This window comes from Schistocerca serialis, chromosome 9, assembly GCF_023864345.2.
Source record: "Schistocerca serialis cubense isolate TAMUIC-IGC-003099 chromosome 9, iqSchSeri2.2, whole genome shotgun sequence".
Lineage (NCBI taxonomy): Eukaryota > Metazoa > Arthropoda > Insecta > Orthoptera > Acrididae > Schistocerca > Schistocerca serialis.
In genome coordinates this window covers 96095816-96114219 of record NC_064646.1, presented here as the reverse complement: position 1 = coordinate 96114219, position 18404 = coordinate 96095816, and the positions used below count along the sequence as shown (strand labels likewise).

Genomic DNA, 18404 nt, shown 5'->3' with positions numbered 1-18404 from the left:
ACGATCTGTGAACTGCTCGAACTGCACCAGTAGATAGCCGTGTTGCAGGATTTGGCACCTCACTGTGACTGATCGTGTTGACGAAATGAGAAGATCGTATGGCATTTATTGGCCGGGTTCGCCCGTATTGCAAGTCTTTGTAGTTGACGCCACTTCGGCGACTTGCATGTCAATGCTGAAGGACACACAACACCCAATCCCCTGCCGGGAATCGAACCCGGGCCCCCTTGCGTGGTAGACGGTAATGCTACCGCTGCGCTACCGAGGCGGACATCATGTTCATGGAGTACTGGTTTGTGTCAGCCAACATGCGTGGCTGGTCGTGTTAGCCTCAGCATCACTAAAAGCGTTTCTGGTGTGGCTGGCCTCTCGCCGTCGCGGCACCTCGCTAGCGTGTCTGTTGGTCGCGTTGCAGGTTCGCGGCCGCGGCTGTCGCTGCAGGCGCTGCCGGCCACCGTGAGCGTGCGCGAGGGCGACCGCCTGCGACTGGTGTGCCGCGCGCCCGCCAGGCGGCAGCACCAGCGGCCCCGCCAGCGCCAGCGCCAGCGCCAGCGGCCCGGCTACGGCCGGCGGCCCCGCCGGACGTCGGCGTCGGCGTCGGCGTCGGCGCCCTCCTCCCCCTCCTTCTCCTCCTCCTCCTCCACCGGCGCAGTCAGCTTCTCCTGGTACCGCGACAGGGCGCGCCTGCTGCCGGCGCCGGCGCACTCGCGCGGCAAGGGCGCGCCGACCCACCTCAAGATCCGCAATAAAGCGTAAGTACCCACTGCCCGCTGCCGCCTCTCTAGTCTCTTATGGTTCTGCTCTCTGACAAAGTTGATAGTAGGACGGGTTTTCGTAATAGTGCGAATCTGCACGATAGCTTCGTAAATGGGAACGTTATTAAGCACATGAACGATGATCTTCGCCTATTAACAGGTGTCACAAACGGGTTTAAAGCATTGCATTGTTTTCTATACAGGGTGGTCCATTGATCGTGAACGGGCCAAATACTCACGAAATAACCGTCAAACGAAAAAGCTACAAAGAACGAAACTTGTCTAGCTTGAAGGGGGCAACCAGATGGCGCTATGGTTGGCGCGCTAGATGGCGCTGCCATAGGTCAAACGGATATCAACTGCGTTTTTTAAAATACGAACCCACATTTTTTATTACGTATTCGTGCAGTACGTAACGAAATATGATTGTTCTAGTTGGACAACTTTTTTCGCTTTGTGATAGATGGCGCTGTAATAGTCACAAACATATGGCTCACAATTTTAGACGAACAGTTGGTAACAGATACGTTTTTTAAATTAAAACACAGAACGTAGGTGCGTTTGAACATTTTACTTCGGTTGTTCCAATGTACCTTTGTGGAATTATCATTTCTGAAATCGCATGCTGTTACAGCGTGATTACCTGTAAATACCACATTAATGCAATAAATACTCAAAATTATGTCTGTCAATCTCAATGCATTTGGCAATACGCGTGTCGGGGAATGAAGACTCCTACGCCATCTGTTGGTGTTCTGTTAGTTCATGGTAAACAGTTGCAGCGGTGTCACTGTCTCTAACACTGGCTACGAAATCGTCCATGAACACTGACTTGTTTACAAGTCCTGAGGATAGTGGATATTTTTCACTATTTAGTACTGCTAGCTCCCTTATGGCAGCTGACAACAGGAATGGGCTTGGTGTAAGTCCAAATGGCAAACGTTTGAAGCGATATGTAATCACGTCATTTGTGGTCATGTAGGCACCACTTCCAGCTTGCTCAACACGATACCAAAGGAACCTCGTGAGGTCTCTGTCTTCTTCTTTCAACGTTAACTGCAGGAAAGCTTGGTCCACATCACACACTAATCCCACTGGAAGTGTGCGGAATCGTAGTAAGATTGCTAGAATATCCGGAAGTAAATTTGGTCCCTTTTCGAGGGCATCATTCAGCGATAGAGACTCTGGCTCATGTGAGGATGCATCGAAGACTATTCTATACTTCACACTTCCACTGATGCATTTCTTCACAATGTGGTGTGGCAGGTAGAAAGTGTTTTCAGTAGTACAGTCCTCAGGTGCTACCTCTACCTGGTTCTTCTCAATATATTTCGACATGGTCTCGTGGTAAATGACCTTCAGCTCTTCATTCCCTCGCAGCTTGTTTTGTAAGGAGCGAAGACGCGCTTCAGCAGTTGTTCGGTTGCAGGAGAGAGGCATATCCTTCTTTCGAGGCAGAGATACAACTCTGCGGCCAGATTCCACACAGTATGATTCTCGGAATTCCTGATAAATGGGGTGGTCCATGGGTTTTAATGCTCGCTCTTGATGTTCTGTTATCCCGATTGTCTCCAGGTCCCAAAATCGGCGCACTGACTCATCAGATATATCACTGCAGCTGCCCTGAATAAAGTTGACAGTTGCTCTGTTGACGGTGGTGCTAGATCTGTTTCCACTGAGAACATATCCAAAGATTGTTGGGAGAAGAACCAATGATGGTGATACCTTGATTGGTTGTTCCAAAGTCACGATTCTCCAGTAGTAATCAGCTCCAATCAGGATCTCAATAGGTAGATCTTCAGTGTCTCCTTTAGGATCTGCGAGTGGTGTACCACCCCTCAAGGCCATATCTCCTACATCTTGTGGCACTGTTGGTTGCTGTGAAAAATTATTTGTGCTTTCAAAGGCTGTTACTGATATGTGGGAATTAGTGGAGCACCCCATCATATTAAACTGCACCTTCTTCCTTGAGAGTGATGAATTGTAACTGGATTCGAAAGTAGTTATCTCGAGAGTAGTGCTTCCAATGACACTTAGTTGGAGAGATTCGATCAGTGAATGGTGAATGAAACTCGATTGACTCCCTGTGTCCAGGATGGCACGTGTCTGTTTGCTCTTACCAGTGGGTCCTGTGATACTCACACGAGCAGTCTGCAGGTATGTGAAGTTAGAAGTCATAGTTTCAATTTTATTTACTGTTGTGATATGGCTACTGCAGATAGAAATGTGATGCTCCCCCTTACATTTCGCACAGGACGCCTTTCCCCGTTTGAAACACTGATTTCTGTTGTGGCCACGTCTCAGGCATAGAAAGCAACGGTTCATTGTCTTGAGGGCGTCGATTCTTGCCTGCAAGCTTACAATCTTTTGGCAGTGTTGGCCCCAGTGCCCTCTTTCGCCGCAATACACACAGAAGGGCTCTGAATTCTGTTGTTTCTTCTTGTCCCTCTTCGTTTTAACCTTTACGTGGAAGGCAGATGCTGTTGGTACGTAATTTTCGTGTGGTACAGTATCTCCACGAATTTTGCGTGTGTTGATAGCTCCTTCCACCTCTTCATTTAAGAACTCCATAAGGTGGGTGAGGTTCCCTTCTTCAATCTTTTGCCTTCGGGCATGAACAAGCCAATTTTTGCAAATTTCTTCAGGAAAGGCTCGAAGAAGTTTGGGTGCAAGCACTCTCCCATAAGAATCGACATTTTCTCCTAGTGCTCGTAGTGCTTGGATGCGCTTATGGCACTCAATGTAGGTGGAATTGAGAGCCTCTGGACTGCCTGAAGTCGAAGTGTTAAGATTCTCCAAGAAATCCAGGTGACTTTGGATAATTCTGTTCTTATCCCCATATTTGGATTTCAAAATTTGCTTAGTCTGCTCATATGTATCAGCTGTAACAGCAATGCCATCGACCAAGTCCTTAGGTTCCCCATCAAGGTAACCACGGAGGAATACATGCTTGTTCATTGTTGACACCATCGGATTCTCGTCTATGGAAGCTGTGAATTGTTCCCAAAATCGAGGCCAAGCTTCTATATTCCCTGAGAATGCGTGCAGTTTGATAGTAGGCAATTTTATGTCCATACAGGCGTGTTGTTGAGCCGCTGACGTCACGTTTCTGTCTCCTGAGCGCGCTCCTCCTAGAAGGCCTTTCGCCTTTCGGAGGGCGCGTTTGCATTTATCAGTATATTCCTCACAAGCTTCCGTGTCGGCTTCGTATTCAGAGTCATCCAGCAAGTCCTGTATTGTATCGTTGAGTCTGGTCAACTCTTCTAATGTTTCTTGTAGGCGTTCCTGGAAGTGTTCTACTTCTTCTGCAGCTGTAGAACCATCGAAGGCGTTTATTTGGCTGACGAAACGCGTCGCATTCGATCGCAAGGTCGTCCGCTTCCGGCGCAGCCTCCCCAAGTTCGTAGCTACTGCTTCTGCCATGGTGAGTTGGTGGTTTTGCTTTCTGTCGCGAGAGTGCGTTCAAGGTCAAGACACCCCGTCAGTTGGATGCTATCGCTAAGGGATGGCGCTGTCCTGGAGTGTGAACCGTTAGCAGCCCCTAGTGATGTTTGTAGTTCTCAAGAGATGGCGCGGCCGTGCAGTTTTCAACCTCCGCGACCTTTAGTAGTGGTCGCTGTTGCTAACAGATGGCGCTGCAGTCTACCAATACTTCAGCAAGTCCCCTTTGTGCTTTGCAAATAATACGCCAACTGCCCTCTATTGCTCTGCCACCAACAAACATGCACCAAGTAACATCACATACAAATCAATCGCCTCGCAGTGTCCTTTGCTACAGTTTCAGAGCAATGCCGCAACTTATCTGTGTGAGCTGAACGTGGCGTGACGTGACCGGATTTTGAGATTGAAGTCGCTCAAAACCTGCTCCGCCGGCGTCGAGTCCTCTTTAATGTGTAGTAGCACTCTATCTCTTCATGTTCTCCCGGGTTTCGGCACCAAAATGTTGCTACACACTAGTGAAATCAAGGACACAGTAAAACTTCTGCTCACACACACCTTTATTCTCACACGTCCATTTTACAGTTATCGTAGAAATTAGTGGTGGGCAGGAAATCGCGTATCTGTTAGAAATCACAGTGACTGAGAAGTCACAGATATCACAGTAGCAACTTTACAGAATCTAACTGCGATTTCAGTCACAGTTAGCAGTCGCAAGTAGTATTTCACATTGAAAGACGTGAGCCATCTATTGGTCGAATTTAGCACTGCTTTCTGCGATTTCAGTGACAAGTCGCAACTAAGAGTCGCAAGTAGCAACTAAAAAGCGCGGTTAACAGTGGCATCTGTTGGCCGAAGTTCGTACTACGTCCATCTCTGCGGTACGCTATGGAGTCTAACTGCGATTTCCGTGACAAGTCGCAACTAAGAGTCGCAAGTAGCAACTAGAAAGCGCGGTTAACAGTGCCATCTGTGGGTCAAAGTTCGTACTGCGTCCATCTCTGCGATACGCTATGGAGTCTAACTGCGATTTCCGTGACAAGTCGCAACTAAGAGTCGCAAGTAGCAACTAGAAAGCGCGGTTAACAGTGCCATCTGTGGGTCAAAGTTCGTACTACGTCCATCTCTGCGGTACGCTATGGAGTCTAACTGCGATTTCCGTGACAAGTCGCAACTAAGAGTCGCAAGTAGCAACTAGAAAGCGCGGTTAACAGTGCCATCTGTGGGTCAAAGTTCGTACTACGTCCATCTCTGCGATACGCTATGGAGTCTAACTGCGATTTCCGTGACAAGTCGCAACTAAGAGTCACAAGTAGCAACTAAAAAGCGCAGTTAGCACTGCCATCTGCTGAGCAAAGTTCATACTACGCTATTCGCTACCGAGTCAAACTGCGATTTCTGTGACAAATCGCAACTAAGAGTCGCAAGTAGCAACTAAAAAGCGCAGTTAACATACTTCTCCTAGTGTCATCTGTTGACCGACGTATGTACGTTGTGAGAGCCTTGTGCCTCACGAGATCGATGTGCTGTGTGTGCATGTGAAGAGTTTATTTCAATAGTGGTACAAGTCCATTTTTGTTAATTTTGAGATATAGAGTCGTAAAGTTAAATGAGTGCTGAAAAATCTGCAGTTGAGATACCAGAAATATTCACCATATGGCTTCTTGCTAGAGATGAGCCTTTATTTATGTTTATTTGGATCACTAATTTCAGAAGCATTATAGACAGAAAAATGTAGGTAATGGACTTGTACCACTATTGAAATAAGCTCTTCATATTATATGACGACATGCACATTCAGCATCAGTTATGGTTGGTCAAATACTGCTGTGACTCTGAATGTATTATATTAATAAGAAGCGACATTGCCTTTTTCTCCTGAAAATATCGAGTAACGTAACAAATGTGTTTGATTCTGCTTCCAATATGACAGTTTTCGTTAATACTCCACATGCCTACAGGACTTTGCAATGTTAACACAGCAGAACTCAGACATCTGTATAAGTGTAGAGAAATGAAAACAGTCATATGAATGCCTCACAGTTCAAGACTCGGGAGAAAAGTTTTACACCTGGTGTTCTACATGGCAACTTCACACACAAGAACTTTTTACCGACACTACTACCACCTACATAAGTAAGCTTTTCCTGTGTCACTTTCAAGTAATGCACTTAAGCTATTCCTGATTTAACTGGAAGATCTGTACTTCCCACTTTCATATCAACAGCCTCAAAATGCATATTGTAGACTTCAGGATATGTTACAGGTCAGTGTCACACCAAGATTGTGGAGAAAGGGGGGGGGGGGGCGGCATGTCACTCTCCAACAAGTGTTTACCAATAAATAAGTGGCGGAAAATTACAGGTATAGGACGGCTTAACATGTGGAAAATGAGATTTTTATTATTCACTCAATGTATTTAACATTTATTATTCCTTTAAAATCGCACAACAACTTCAATAAAACATTTTAATCAGTCATACACTTATTTCATAATTATTTCACTTTTAAACTGCAAATCCTCTAAGAGCTGTCTTGAATCTTCACGAGTCTCTCTCAACAGCCTTGATGTGGATAGATATGTACAGCAACCAGTAATCAGTCAGAACTGCGTCTGCAAAAACACAAGGATTATTAAACAATTTTTGCTGTCACTAATTACTAGCAATATAATTGACAGAGTAGATTGCTAATATTTGCTATATCACATTCGCAAGAACGATCTCACTGAAGTAATTAAGTCCATCAAAACGCTTAGAAACTAACCTCTCGTCTGACGAAAACGGTCTAAAGACTGGCAATTTCTTCAGATCTGTTGACAATGATATTTTGAGCTATCACTTTACTGAGTGACTGAAATGCAGTTCAGGTACCTGTGAACGTAACAATATGTTAGAATTCATTTTCTAAACACGAACTATTAGGTACTGTACGGCTACTTACATATAAATTATACAATTAATATTTTCACAGTTGTTTCTTTAACACAAAATTAAAGCCAACGGAAGAATAAACGTAAAACATACTTACCAATGACAGGTTTGTTGAGATGCAATTTTCTGTGTGGACAGATGTAACTTTTTCATACGGTGGTACGTCGCAGCAATCGCAGGAGTCACAGAAATCGCAGAAGTAGCAGAAGTCACAGAAATCGCAGAAGTAGCAGAAATCGCAGAAGTCGCAGAAATCGCGGAAGTAGCAGAAGTAGCAGTGGCGGAGGGATACGCGACTTAGGTTCCTTAACTGCGACTCTTAACTGCGACAATTCACAGTTAAGAATAACAGATACTGAAAAGTAGCATTCACAGAAATCACTGATATCGGAAAATCGCAGTTTAGCCCATCACTAGTAGAAATATATCCGCTGCAGAGGGCAGCACAATGTACAGACTTAACAGAACACCAACAGATGGCGTAGGAGTCTTCATTCCCCGACAACGCGTAACGATATTCCTCTCAACAGTGAGTAGTTCACCTTCCGTAATGTTCGCACACGCATTGACAATGCGCTGACGCATGTTGTCAGGAGTTGTCGGTGGATCACGATACCAAATATTCTTCAACTTTCCCCACAGAAAGAAATTCCGGGACGTCAGATCCGGTGAACGTGCGGGCCGTGTTATGGTGCTTCGACGACCAATCCACCTCTCATGAAATATGCTATTCAATACTGCTTCAACCGCACGCCAGCTATGTGCCAGACATGCATCATGTTGGAAGTACATCGCCATTCTGTCGTGCAGTGAAACATCTTGTAGTGACATCGATAGAACATTACGTAAGAAATCAGGATACATTGCGCCATTTAGATTGCCATCGATAAAAAGGGGGCCAATTATCCTTCCTCCCATAATGCCGCACCATACATTAAACCGCCAAGGTCACTGATGTTCCACTTGTCGCAGCCATCGTGCATTTTCCGTTGCCCAATAGTGCATATTATGCCGGTTTATGTTACCGCGCCACGCGGGACTAGCCGAGCGGTTTAAGGCGCTGCAGTCATAGACTGTGCTGCTGGTCCCGGCGGAGGTTCGAGTCCTCCCTCGGGCATGGGTGTGTGTGTTTGTCCTTAGGATAATTTAGATTAAGTAGTGTGTAAGCTTAGGGGCTGATGACCTTAGCAGTTAAGTCCCATAAGATTTCACACACATTTGAACATTTTTTACGTTTCCGCTGTTGGTGAATGACGCTTCGTCGCTAAATAGAACGCGTGCAAAAAATTCGCCATCGTCCCGTAATTTCTCTTGTGCCCAGTGGCAGAACTGTACACGACGTTCAAAGTCGTCGCTACGCAATTCCTGGTGCATAGAAATATGGTACGGGTGCAATCGATGTTGATGTAGCATTCTCAACACCGACGTTTTTGAGATGCCCGATTCTCGCGTAGTTTGTCTGCTACTGATGTGCGGATTAGCCGCGACAGCAGCTAAAAGACCTACTTGGGCATCATCATTTGGTGCAGGTCGTGGTTGACGTTTCATATGTTTCTGAACACTTCCTGTCTCCTTAAATAACGTAACCATCCGGCGAACGGTCCGGACACTTGGATGAAGTCGTCCAGAATACCGAGCAACATACATAGCACACGCCAGTTGGGCATTTTGATCACAACAGCCACACATTAACACGATATCGACCTTTTTCGCAATTGGTAAACGGTTCATTTTAACAGGGGTAGTGTATCACGAAGCAGATACCGTCCGCACTGGCGGAATGTTACGTGATACCACGTACTTATACGTTTGTGCCTATTACAGTGCCATCTATCACAAAGCGAAAAAAGTGGTCCAACTAAAACATTCATATTTCTTTACATACTACACAAATACGTAATAAAAAATGGGGATTCCTATTTTTTTTAAAAAAAACGCAGTTGATGTATGGCAGCGCCATCTAGCGGGCGAACCACAGCGCCATCTGGTTTCCCCTTCAAGCTAGATGAGTTTCGTTCTTTGTAGTTTTTTCGTTTGATGCTTATTTCGTGAGATATTTGGCCCGGTCACTATCAATGGACCACCTGTATATCGTGATCAAGAATGGTGGCAACGACATTCGCTTGAGATGACCCGGCCGTTACTTTTACAACTGGTGACCTCGTCCCTGTGTTGGTAATGTGCTGGTAGATGCCGACAGTGTACCCTTCAGCATTTTACGTCAAACGAGAGAAATACAAGAGCATCTGAGTTAGAGACAGCTTCTTAGCAGCGTGTAGGGTCCCTTCCGCAGTGATGACGGCGGCGAAGTGTCATGGCATCGACTTCACCAGACACTGATGGAATTGGGAGCTGACCGCTCAACATCCACCCGCAATTCACGGAAGTCTTGTCTATGATGGTGCTATAGGTTTGAGTGCAAGTGGCAGGGACCTCGCATAGAGAGGCGATAAGGAACAAGGGCTGGGAGGAAGAGGCGGCATACAAGTACCAACACGCTTGGAAGGGTCATGTTAGCTGCCCGCTATGCTGCTGATGTTACAGGACACTTAGTGCGTTGTAGGCAAAGAAACAGGTGCATATGATTGGACACTTGTTCTTAAATTAACGACGGTAGCAGACTTGTCAACGACCACATTTCATTTAAGGGCATTAGTATGTAAACAAGTACAAAGAAAAAACAGAATTTTTAAATTTTTTTCTTAAAAGTTCTCTGTACTTTTCTGCATAAGATAAAGTTGTCTTCGAGGAAACTGCACCGGACAAAGCCAGAAAACTAGAGGAATTAAAAGTGTATGCACACATGACGACGCGACAATGTGACACAGACAGCTCTGTCAGAAATGCAATTTTGTTCTCACTTGTTTGTTTTTATGGCTTTTAGTCCCATATTTCTTAGTGCACTAGATTGTGACAAGTAATTACACTGCAGGACTCAAAACCCAGATGAAAGTTTTAACAACTGTATACGGGAACTGATACCAAAAACTGTCCTGGTTGGACTAAATACTTTGAAAATAGGTGTCCTGGATGCTGTGCTACGCTTCAGTCGTGGTGCAGTGTCAAGGTTTAAGGTTATCGAATTGATGAGAGTGCCTGTTGGACTAAATATGCAAAGCATTTTAACTGGCGTTGACCCCTGGCAACTATTTGAAGAAGAGAAATCAGTGTTGGGAGCCAATCAAACAAGCAAGCTTTAATTTTAATTTACCGGATGTTCACTTTTTGGATGTTCTGGTACACATGGGTTAAAAACTGTAAAAGACAGAAGGCTGAAATTTTGTATATTCTCTTAAAACATACTTAATTAAAAAGTAGGCTATTATTACGACTGAAATTTGAAAATTAAAGACTTTTTAGATAAAAACTATAATTACTGGCATTTTTATAATCACTATTAAAAAATTGAGCAACATCTTTTAAAAGCCTACTGTAAACATAATTGTGTAAAGAACTCCCAGAAAAATATCAAGCTCTACTTAGTTTTTATTTCTATATACGTGATTGTATGCTGTACATAAAATAATTAACATGCTTTATTTCTGTTGCAACACGAAATGCAATTAAGAAATGGGTGTGAGACCAAAACATGTGGTTCATATACCAAAGTGTTTCCACCAGATCTGTTAAAAGACTGCAAACATCACAAGGGCTTACAGCTCTTATTCTTTGAGCTACACTAATTAGAAAACTGACAAATTTTTCCAGATTTCCCCTAGTGTTCACGAACCAGCTCCCTTAACGTGAACCACCCATCAAGAACACTGCTGTGTTAGAAAGTGGAGCGCATAGCCTCCGGTCGTTTCCGTCACGTGGTGACGTGCGGACTTACGAGCGTTCTCGCTGCTACCTCTTTATCACACAACATTGTACTGAAATATTTGCGCACCACAAAACTAGGGAAAGTTTTTCGTAATCAGGCACGTTTGATTACGCGGAATGTCAGTATATTAATGTCGGAAGAGGCAAGCAAGGAAGCAAAAATCTGATTAAAAGGTGTACTTGAGAGGGTTGCAGGAACTGCCAGTTATTCTAATTCCACAACAAAGAGAATAAAAAAGGAGGGTGTTGGGGGATGTAGATACCAGTAATGCCCCAAGCTTCATTACTGCACGAAAGCTGCACAAGGAGAAGAATTTTTTATTTTTTGATAATAATACCAAACAGGGTATCACACGTGCCCGTTTTTCTTTATTTTACACTGGCAGTATCGTAGTAGGCAACATTGTCCACGGTGCTACATTTCTGACCCATTTTTAGTTTTGCGAGATTTTATTCTAGCAGTGGATGGTCGGACTTATTTTACTTTGAATCTTTGCTTACGTGACCATGCCTTTTGAGCACTCTAGTGAGAAAGTATCGAGTTTTAACGTCCATATTTGTCGAACTACTGGCCGTACTGACGTAAACTGTTAATACGATTCATTTCATACTAGCTAGCTGTAGGAATATGGTCGAATTAAATCGGGTGATGCTGAGGGTATTAGATTAGCAAATGAGACACTTAAAGTAGTATATTCTGAGGCAGCAAGGAATCAGCAACTTAGTATTGGAGGGCAGCGTGGAGGGTAAAAATCGTAGAGGGAGACCAAGAGATGAATACACTAACCAGATTCAGAAGGATGTAGGCTGCAGTGGGTACTAGGAGATGAAGAAGCTTGCACAGGATAGAGTAGCATGGAGAGCTCAGGACCGAAGACCACAATAACAACAACAGCTGTAGCTACTAAATTACACGAGATATGCGTTTATGCATGGGCTCCATCTGTCGAGCTGCACCTCCCCTATTGCAGTGTAGTCGTTCACGACGGAGTCTCTCTCACCCACTACAGCAGTCCCTCTCCTACCTCGCCGTCTGTGCAGATACGGATCATATTATTTTCTGTTTACTCCACAACTCTTGATGGTCGACGCCGTCCGCTGATACCAGAAACTACGACACGCGAAAAGCCCAGTTTGCTTAAAAATAAATAAAAGAGAGACAGAGAATAGCCAGTACCATGCATCTTCCTCATCCTACATTCTACTTTTACTCTGACAGTCAGTACAGGATCCCGAAAATCCGACGACATCGCGTTACTTCACACGCTGAACTATTTCATTTGCAATCCATTCGAGTACTTCTCTCCATCGCAACAGCTGTCATTAATCCGATTGATGATGAGTGTATAACCTACTGAAAAGTAAACTGTAGCCTTCCTCCACAAAACCATTTTGCACATTTTACATACATTGACGAAATCACTCGCATTAGAGCGCCAAAAGGTCCCAAATAATTTATTACACGGTAGTACTATTATAGTAGGAAAACATAAAATGACACTCTAATTAAGAAATGACTTTTCGGCCAACTTTGTGCGGTAACAGAGCCACTTGGGATATAGCGACAGAATGAATTAGCAACGTCGTCGGAACTCAAAATACACTACTGCCCATTAAAATTGCTACACCACGAAGACGACGATCTACAGACGCGGAATTTAGCAGACAGGAAGAAGATGCTGTCATATGCAAATGATTAGCTTTTCAGAGCATGCACACAAGGTTGGCGTCGGTGGTGACGCCTACAACGTGCTGACATCAGGAAAGTTCCAACCGATTTCTCATACACAAACAGCAGTTGTTCGGCGTTGCCTGGTGAAACGCTGTTGTTGTGCCTCGTGTAATGAGGAGAAATGCGTACCATCTCGTTTCAGACTTTGATAAAGGTCGGATTGTAGACTATCGCGATTGCGGTTTATTGTATCGCGACATTGCTGCTCGCGTTGGTCGAGATCCAATGACTGTTAGCAGAATATGGAATCGGTGGATTCAGGAGGGTAATACGGAATGTCGTGCTGGATCCCAACGGCCTCGTATCACTAGCAGTCGAGATGACAGGCATCTTATCCGCATGGCTGTGACGGATCGTGCAGCCACGTTTCGATCCCTGAGTCACCAGATTGGGACGTTTACAAGACAACAACCATCTGCACGAACAGTTCGACGACATTTGCAGCAGCATGGACTATCAGCTCGGCGACCGTGGCTGCGGTTACCCTTGACGCTGCATTACAGACAGGAGCGCCTGCGATGATGAACTCGACGACGGACCTGGGTGTACGAATGGCAAAACGTCATTTTTTCGGATGAATCTATGTTCTGTTTACAGCATCATGATGGTCGCATCCGTGTTTGGCAACATCGCAGTGAACACACATTCGAAGGGTGTATTCGTCATCACCATACTGGCGTATCGCCCGGCGTGATGGTATGGGGTGCCAATGGTTACACGTCTCCGTCACGTCTTGTTCGCATTGACGGCACTTTGAATAGTGGACGTTACATTTCAGATGTGTTACGACCCGTGGCTCTACCTTCATTCGATCCCTGCGAAACCCTACATTGCAGTAGGATAATGCACGACCTCATGTTGCAGGCCCTGTCGGGCGTTTCTGGGTACAGAAAATGTTCGACTGATGCCCTGGCCAGTACATTCTCCATATCTCTCACCAATTGAAAACATCTGGTCAATGGTGGCCGAACAACTGGCTCGTCACAATATGCCAGTCACTATTCTTGATGAACTGTGGTATCGTGTTGAATCTGCATGGGCAGCTGTACCTCTACACGCCATCCAAACTCTGTTTGACTCAATGCCCAGGCGTATCAAGGCCGTTATTATGGCCAGAGGTGGTTGTTCTGGGTACTGATTTCTCAGGATCTATGCACCCAAATTGCGTGAAAATGTAACCACAAGTCAGTTCTAGTATAATATAGTTGTCCAATGAATACCCGTTTACCGTCTGCATTTCTTCTTGGTGCAGCAATTTTAATGGCCAGTAGTGTAACTATTCATGGTGTATAGTGGGCGCATGCAAAACCTGATACTAAGTCAAGGGTCTTCGTACCCAGAAAATTTGCTGTGAGCGCACGAAAGGCTGTTTATCTAATCTGCTTTCCCGCAGCTAACAACTGTTAAGTAAAAGCAGGATTGAGAGACAATCTCCGCTCATTCCAAATTAATAATGTAGGTGTAGACCAGATGTGGCTTGAATTCAAAGAAGTAGTATCGGCAGCAATTGAGAGATTTATAGCAAATAAATTAACAAACGACGGGGCTGATCCTCCTTGGTACACAAAACGGATTAGAACGCTGTTGCAGAAACAACGAAACAAACGTGCCAAATTTAAACAGACGCAAAATCCCCAGGATTAGTGATCTTTTACAGAAGTTCGAAATTTAGCGCGAACTTCAATGCGAGATGCTTATAACAGTTTCAACAACGAAACTGTCTCCAAACTTGGTAGAAAATCCAAATAGATTCTGGTCGTATGTGAAGTATGTTAGCGGCAAGAAACAATCAATGCTTTCTATGCACGATGGCAATGTAGATATTATCGAGAACAGTGCTGCCAAAGCAGAGTTATTAAACACTACCGAAATGCCTTCGCAAAAAGAAGACAAAGTGAATATTCCAGAATCTGAATCAAGAACAGCTGCCAACATGAGTAACGTAGAAGTAAATATCCTCGGAGTAGTGAAGCAACTTAAATCACTTAATAACAGCAAGTCTTCTGGTCCAGACTGTATATCAATTAGGTTCCTTTCGGAGTATGTTGATGCATTAGTCCACACTTCACAATCATATATAACAGCTCGCTCGACCAAAGATCTGCACCCAAACACTGGAAAGTTGCACACGTCACACCAATATTCAAGAAATATAGTAGGAGTAATCCACTAAATTAAAGGCCCATATCGCTAACGTCGATATGCAACAAGATTTTGGAACGTATATTGTGTTCAAACATTATGAATTACCTCGAAGAAAACTGTCTATTGACGCACAAAAAGTGGTTCAACTGGCTCTGAGCACTATGGGACTTAACATCTGGGGTCATCAGTCCCCTAGACTTAGAACTACTTAAACCTAACTAACCTTAGGACATCACACACATCCATGCCCAAGGCAGGATTCAAAGCTGTGACCGTAGCAGCAGCGCGGTTCCGGACTGCAGCGCCTAGAACCTCTCGGCCACAACGGCCGGCCCAGAGACTGCCTTTTATTGGCGGGACACTTAGAAAATGTAACAAATCTACTAAGGAGACTGCCTACACTACACTTGTCCGTACTCTTTTAGAATACTGCTGCACGGTGTGGGATCCTTACCAGATTGGACTGATGGAGAATATCGCAAAAGTTCAAAGAAGGGCAGCACGTTTCGTATTATCACGAAATATGGGAGAGAGTGTCAGAGAAATGATATAGGATTTGGGGTGGACATCATTAAAAGAAAAGCGTTTTTCGTTGCGACGGAATCTTCTCACGAAATTCCAATCACCAACTCTCTCCTCCGAATGCGAAAATACACTCCTGGAAATGGAAAAAAGAACACATTGACACCGGTGTGTCAGACCCACCATACTTGCTCCGGACATTGCGAGAGGGCTGTACAAGCAATGATCACACGCACGCCACAGCGGACGCACCAGGAACCGCGGTGTTGGCCGTCGAATGGCGCTAGCTGCGCAGCATTTGTGCACCGCCGCCGTCAGTGTCAGCGTTTGCCGTGGCATACGGAGCTCCATCGCAGTCTTTAACACTGGTAGCATGCCGCGACAGCGTGGACGTGAACCGTATGTGCAGCTGACGGACTTTGAGCGAGGGCGTATAGTGGGCATGCGGGAGGCCGGGTGGACGTACCGCCGAATTGCTCAACACGTGGGGCGTGAGGTCTCCACAGTACATCGATGTTGTCGCCAGTGGTCGGCGGAAGGTGCACGTGCCCGTCGACCTGGGACCGGACCGCAGCGACGCACGGATGCACGCCAAGACCGTAGGATCCTACGCAGTGCCGTAGGGGACCGCACCGCCACTTCCCAGCAAATTAGGGACACTGTTGCTCCTGGGGTATCGGCGAGGACCATTCGCAACCGTCTCCATGAAGCTGGGCTACGGTCCCGCACACCGTTAGGCCGTCTTCCGCTCACTCCCCAACATCGTGCAGCCCGCCTCCAGTGGTGTCGCGACAGGCGTGAATGGAGGGACGAATGGAGACGTGTCGTCTTCAGCGATGAGAGTCGCTTCTGCCTTGGTGCCAATGATGGTCGTATGCGTGTTTGGCGCCGTGCAGGTGAGCGCCACAATCAGGACTGCATACGACCGAGGCACACAGGGCCAACACCCGGCATCATGGTGTGGGGAGCGATCTCCTACACTGGCCGTACACCACTGGTGATCGTCGAGGGGACACTGAATAGTGCACGGTACATCCAAACCGTCATCGAACCCATCGTTCTACCATTCCTAGACCGGCAAGGGAACTTGCTGTTCCAACAGGACAATGCACGTCCGCATGTATCCCGTGCCACCCAACGTGCTCTAGAAGGTGTAAGTCAACTACCCTGGCCAGCAAGATCTCCGGATCTGTCCCCCATTGAGCATGTTTGGGACTGGATGAAGCGTCGTCTCACGCGGTCTGCACGTCCAGCACGAACGCTGGTCCAACTGAGGCGCCAGGTGGAAATGGCATGGCAAGCCGTTCCACAGGACTACATCCAGCATCTCTACGATCGTCTCCATGGGAGAATAGCAGCCTGCATTGCTGCGAAAGGTGGATATACACTGTACTAGTGCCGACATTGTGCATGCTCTGTTGCCTGTGTCTATGTGCCTGTGGTTCTGTCAGTGTGATCATGTGATGTATCTGACCCCAGGAATGTGTCAATAAAGTTTCCCCTTCCTGGGACAATGAATTCACGGTGTTCTTATTTCAATTTCCAGGAGTGTATTTTGTTGACACCGATCTACATGGGGAGAAACGATCACCACGATAAAATAAGGGAAATCAGAGCTCATACGGAAAGATATAGTTGTTCGTTCTTTCCACGCGCTATACGAGCTTTGAATAATAGAGAATTGTGAAGATGGTTTGATGAACCCTCTGCCAGGCACATTAGCATTTGAAACTTGCCCATGCAGCCAGCAAACCACAGGGAAAAGTCATATTACAATTGGTTTTGACTATTTTGGTAGAAATTATTTATGTCTTACCCTCGTATCATTATACGATGTAACATGGGATTAACAAATGACCAACGTTAATTACTATATATCTAAATTAACAATAAAATGCTCTTCGCATCTGGTGTGAGAACTGCTTTCACAACTTTCGGATAGAGAACTGAATATTTGTGCAGGTGTATTAATACCATTTAGACAGAATAAGAGAATAGTGTATATTAACCAGAATTGTGTGTTACAGCCACACATGTAGTTACATACGTATTCAAACGGGTATACGTAGGAGGTACATAGTGACATACATCTGGAAGTTGACCGTTCCATTTTTTGCAGAGTATTACGTAGGGGTATAGTCAGCTAATTGAGTCTGGGTCTTCCCCTCGCATTCTAAGTACAGGAGCATTACATTAGCAGCGCAAGGAGCTATACCTTGATGTTGGCACTGTTGACGAACCAGTACAGTAGCTTACAAGCTGGCACATTGTTGGATGTTAACAAGGTTTAGAGGCTGCTTGGGAACTTATGAGCAAGAGACTTAAGATTACTAGCAAGGACATTTATTTGGTGCGTTTTTCGGGTTCGGTTTTTCTTGCTCTCCGCATTCACATAGACGGGCTGCGCATACGATGAGGCGACAGAGGTGTTTGTTGAACTTTCATTGACTAAATTTCAGACGTGTTGTAATTGTCGTCAGGCTCGTTGACGTTTCTGTCTTATTACACCATGGTACTCTTGGAATCGTGGGGCGAACTAGTGCGTAGTGACTGCCTTCGATTTTGATGTCCGCGACCATTTATTTTGCTAGTCCGATGATAACCGCTTTCTGAGTATAGGTATTATATTTGTCAGAGGCAGTTTACCATATTTACTTAGTCCATCCAGAGATGCCTGCTTTGCTAGGGCGTCTATTTATTCAATTCCAGATATACCAGAGTGGCATTCCATCCTTACCATCATCACGACGTTGCGACTGTTCCTTTGCACACGAAACACAACGTCGACAATTGCTGCAACTGTGGGGTTGGTACAACTATAATGATAATTACTAATTAGTTGTAGAGCTGGCGTACTATCAGAGATCATAACTATTGGGTCTGTTGTGGACCTCTGTGCGAATTGTAGGGCTTCCAGAGTGGCAGTCAGTTCGGCTAGAACAACTGTGGAGTGTGGATCCATCTTGTATGTCCTTGTTTGCTCCACGGTATCCAAAAACCCTTCACTAGACTTGGGCACATCTGTATACACCAAGCACGTTTGGCAGTAGTGAGACA

At 45.3% G+C, this 18404-nt stretch overlaps 1 protein-coding gene across 1 annotated transcript in view; it reads left to right on the top strand.

Annotated features, from left to right (window-relative positions):
* Window positions 1–308: 308 nt before the first annotated feature.
* LOC126419394 (uncharacterized) overlaps window positions 309–18404 on the top strand; it is a 193655-nt gene continuing 175559 nt past the window's right edge. Inside the window, exons 1-2 of the mRNA XM_050086583.1 lie at window positions 309–324; window positions 416–752. Coding sequence (XP_049942540.1) covers window positions 309–324; window positions 416–752 — 353 coding nt within the window. The remainder of the gene's footprint in view (window positions 325–415; window positions 753–18404) is intronic.